The 3,905-nt window shown below is 48.8% G+C and overlaps 1 protein-coding gene across 1 annotated transcript in view; it reads right to left on the bottom strand.

Annotated features, from left to right (window-relative positions):
• LOC103249551 (DNA polymerase alpha 2, accessory subunit) overlaps nt 1-3,905 on the bottom strand; it is a gene marked incomplete at its 5' end in the record, with an annotated part of 13,434 nt that overhangs the window by 2,912 nt on the left and 6,617 nt on the right. The window contains 3 exons of the mRNA XM_008048180.2: nt 191-250; nt 1,763-1,869; nt 2,724-2,832. Coding sequence (XP_008046371.2) covers nt 191-250; nt 1,763-1,869; nt 2,724-2,832 — 276 coding nt within the window. The remainder of the gene's footprint in view (nt 1-190; nt 251-1,762; nt 1,870-2,723; nt 2,833-3,905) is intronic.

Below are 3,905 nucleotides of genomic sequence, written 5' to 3'. Positions count from 1 at the left end.
GGCCGGGAGTGGCTACTGCACTCTAGTCTGGGTGACAGAGTGAGACTCTAACTAAAAAAAAAAAATACACAAAACAACAACAAAAAACCCCCCAAAAATAGTAATAAAAAAATAAATAAAAGCATGCCTTTCATAGCTCTGTGACCCCAAAGGACTCTCTTCACAGTCAGTGACTGGTGAGTGAGCTCACCTCCTCTGAGTCAGGATGTGCTTGAGTATTCGGCTGAATCTGTCTGAAGTTCCAGAACAACTGGGGAAGAAAGGAAATTAGAAATGAAACACAGAACCTGGTTTTTTTTTTTTTGGGTGACAGAGTGAGACTCTACCTCAAAAAAAAAAAGCACTGGGATTACAGGCTGAGCCACCGAGCCTGGCCAGAACCCTGTTTTTAATTTCTCTTCAGGGAGGATTTTGAGTTCCTTTTGAGTCTCAAACAGATTTAATAAACCAGAGAGAGGCCGGGCGCGGTGGCTCAAGCCTATCATCCCAGCACTTTGGAAGGCCGAGGCAAGAGGACTGCCTGAGCCTGCGAGTTCGAGACTAGACTGGGCAACATGGTGAGACCTCGTCTCTACAATTAAAAAAAAAAAATTAGCTGGGCATGGTAGCACGTGCCCGTAGTTCCGACTACTTGGAAGGCTGAGGCGGAAAGGTTGCCAAAGCCCAGCAGGTCGAGGCTGCAGTGGCCGGGAGTGTGCCACTGCCTCCAGCCTGGGCAACAGAGTGAGACTCCAACTCAAAACAAAACAAAAACTAGAGAAAACAACTAGAGAGAAGCTAAATGGCCATGGCACAGTGACAAGAACAAGAGGACACCTCTAGGGAGATTTAAGGACCTATCCATAAAGAGCTTGGCCGGTTCCATATGAGAAGGGTTGAGGAGGGAGAGCACAGAAATCCCTTGTACAAGATCAAGAAAGCCTAGAAGCCAGCATGGGATTGCAAAAGAGGACACAGAGTCTACACCATGGCAAGGAAGCATGTAGCCGTGCTGACCCCGCACCTCAAAGCTCAGCCAACAAGCACACACCCGGCTCGTTTCACACACGAGTCGCTCCAAACATGATGATGGAAAACTGACCTGCCAAGCCTTGGCTTGACAGACTTGGCAGTGACTGGTTCTCTGGAGCTACACACCGTTCTGGTCATGAGGAAAAACCCTTTAGAGTACATTCACAATTCAGCTTCACACATGGGACATCCACACTTGTTGCTGTCATTATTTGGGAGGCGAAGGAAAGGGGAGAAGAAAAGAAAATGGAGATGAGAGCTGGGCACAGTGGCTCACGCCTGTAATCCCAGTACTTTGGGAGGCAGAGGCAAAAGGATTGTCTGAGCCCACAGGCTCGAGAACAGCCTGGGCAACGTGGCGACACTGTGTCTCTATAATAATAATAAAAAAAAATTAGCTGGGTATGGTAGTGCACGCCTGTAGTTCCAGCTACTTGGAAGGCTAAGGCAGAAAGATCATCTGAGCCCAGCAGGTTGAGGCTATGGTGGCCATGAGTGTGCCACTGCACTCCAGCATGGGCAACAGAGTGAGACTCTGACTCAGAAAAAAAAAAAGAAAGAAGAAAAGAAAGAAAATGTGCTTCTATGTTAAGTGCAAAGACAGAACAGATGTGGTTCTCTGGAATCTCTGACACTGCTTAGACAAGTGGTAACAAACACACGTGCCCTCCTTTGGTATAGAGAAATTCAAATGGCCAGAGGGTTTGGCAAAACACGCAGGATGCAGAGCCAGCTGGAACATGCTTCTCACCTACTGATCTCCTCGGCCCCCATGTGGAACAGTAGATCCGTGGACGTTAAGCCAAAGATCACTCCATTTATTGAGAGGCTGCAGGGCTCGGACACAAACAGGACTCGCTAAAATGAGGACGAGTTGAAACAAACATTTACACATCCAAGCTAGAAACTTCTTCCCTATAAAAGTGGAGGTGTCTGAGGGCTGGGGAGACCACTCAAAGGGGTGACCAAACCAAGTAAATTTATAAACATATTTACTTGCCTGTTTAAGAAAAAAAAAGTAGTCTTGCAGGGTGTGGTGGCTCACGCCTATAATCCCAGCACTTTGGGAGGTAGAGGCAAAAGGATTGCCTGAGCCCAGGGGTTCAAGACCACCCCTGAGCAACATGAGATCTCATCTCTATAGTAAATTAAAAAATTAGCTGGGTGTGGTGGCGTGTGCCTGTGGTTCCAGCTACTTGAAAGGCTGAGGCGGACGGATCATCTGAGCCCAACGGGTTGAGGCTGGGGTGGCCATCAGTGTGCCACTACACTCCAGTTTGGGTGATAGAGTGAGACTTCCACTCAAAAAAAGAATCTAATGCTGGGTGTGGTGGCTCATGCCTGTACTCTTAGCACTTTGGGAGGCTGAGGTGGGAGGATTGCTCAAGTCCAAGAGGTTGAGACCAGCCTGGGCAACATAGCAAGACCTCGCCTCTACAAAAAAATTTAAAAACTAGCTGGGTGTAATCCTGTAGTCCTAGCTACTTGAGAGGCTGAGGTGGAAGGATCACCGGAGCCCAGCAGGTCGACGCTGGGGTGGCTGTGATTGTGCCACTGTACTCTAGCCTGGGCGACGGAGTGAGACTCCAACTCAAAAAAAAAAAGGTTAAGATTCAGGCTGAAGGCTTCTCCACCCCCCGTTAGGGCACAACCCAGTCACTGTGGCACATTGGATTCTGGCTGCCTGCTGGTCTAGGAGGGGGTGCTGATACCTTTTTGTCCTCTCGAGAAAGATCAGAGTGGCTGAAAGGTGGCTGCGGGTACACGGGTTCGTGGTGCACATCTCTCAGTGATGGGACAAAAACAAGGTGGGCGCCGGAGCTACTTGGTCGAAAGACAAACAGAAGAGGAGAAAAATGAGGTGGCCGAGTCAGAATAGCTGGGCAACATACTGGAAGTGTCAGCGTTGGACATAGCAGTCCCATTTCCAGGGAAGCATCTCAGAATTGAACTCTCTCTCTCTTTTTTTTTAAATTTAATTTAATTTTTTTGAGTCAGAGTTTTACTGTTGTTGCCAAGGCTGGAGTGCAGTGGCACACTCCCAGCCACCGCAGCCTCGACCTGCTGGGCTCAGGTGATCCTTCTTCCTCAGCCTTCCAAGTAGCTGGAACTACAGGCATGCACTACCACACCTGGCTAATTTTTATTTTTATTTATTGTAGAGATAAGGTCTCGTGAATTGCCCGGGTTTGTCTTGAACCTGTGGGTTCAAGCAATTCTCTCACCCTGGCCCCCCAAAGTGCTGGGATCAGAGGTGCCCGGCCTAGAATTGAACTCTCTTATGAAGAGAGATGCTGCTTTGTTCTAATTTATACACATTCATCTTAGTGAGGCTCCAAGTGCCTGGGACACACTTTCTCACTGGTCTGTGGGGCATTCCACTAGGGAGAGGACAGAACTAATGTTTGGTAGAAAAAGGAAGAGCTGGGTGCAGTGGCTCATGCCTATAATCTAGGCCTGAGCCCATGGGTTCGAGACCAGCCTGGGCAACTTGGTGAGACATTATCTCTACAATAAATCAAAAATTAGCCAGGTGCAATGGCATGCGCCTGTGGTTCCAGCTACTTGGACATCAGACATCAACCACAGTCACAGTGGAGTCACCTACTCAGATGTCATGCGCTCTTGTCCAGGCATCCGTCTGTGACTTCACATGTTCAAGAGATTAAATCCTTCCAGGGCTGGGTGTAGGGGCTCACACCTGTTATCCCAGCACTTTGTGAGGCTGAAGCTAGAGGACTGCCTGAGCCCAGGGGTTCAAGACCAGCCTGGGTAACTTGGTGAGATCTTGTCTCTACAACAACAACAACAACAACAAAATCAGCCGGGCTCGCTGGCTCAGCCTATAATCCCATGCCTTGGGAGGCTGAGGTGAGTGGATTGCCTGAGCCCGC

This window comes from Carlito syrichta, unplaced genomic scaffold (assembly GCF_000164805.1).
Source record: "Carlito syrichta isolate Samal-C Ts95f unplaced genomic scaffold, Tarsius_syrichta-2.0.1 Scaffold120755, whole genome shotgun sequence".
In the NCBI taxonomy this organism is placed as follows: domain Eukaryota; kingdom Metazoa; phylum Chordata; class Mammalia; order Primates; family Tarsiidae; genus Carlito; species Carlito syrichta.
This window is presented reverse-complemented; position numbering and strand designations above follow the sequence as displayed.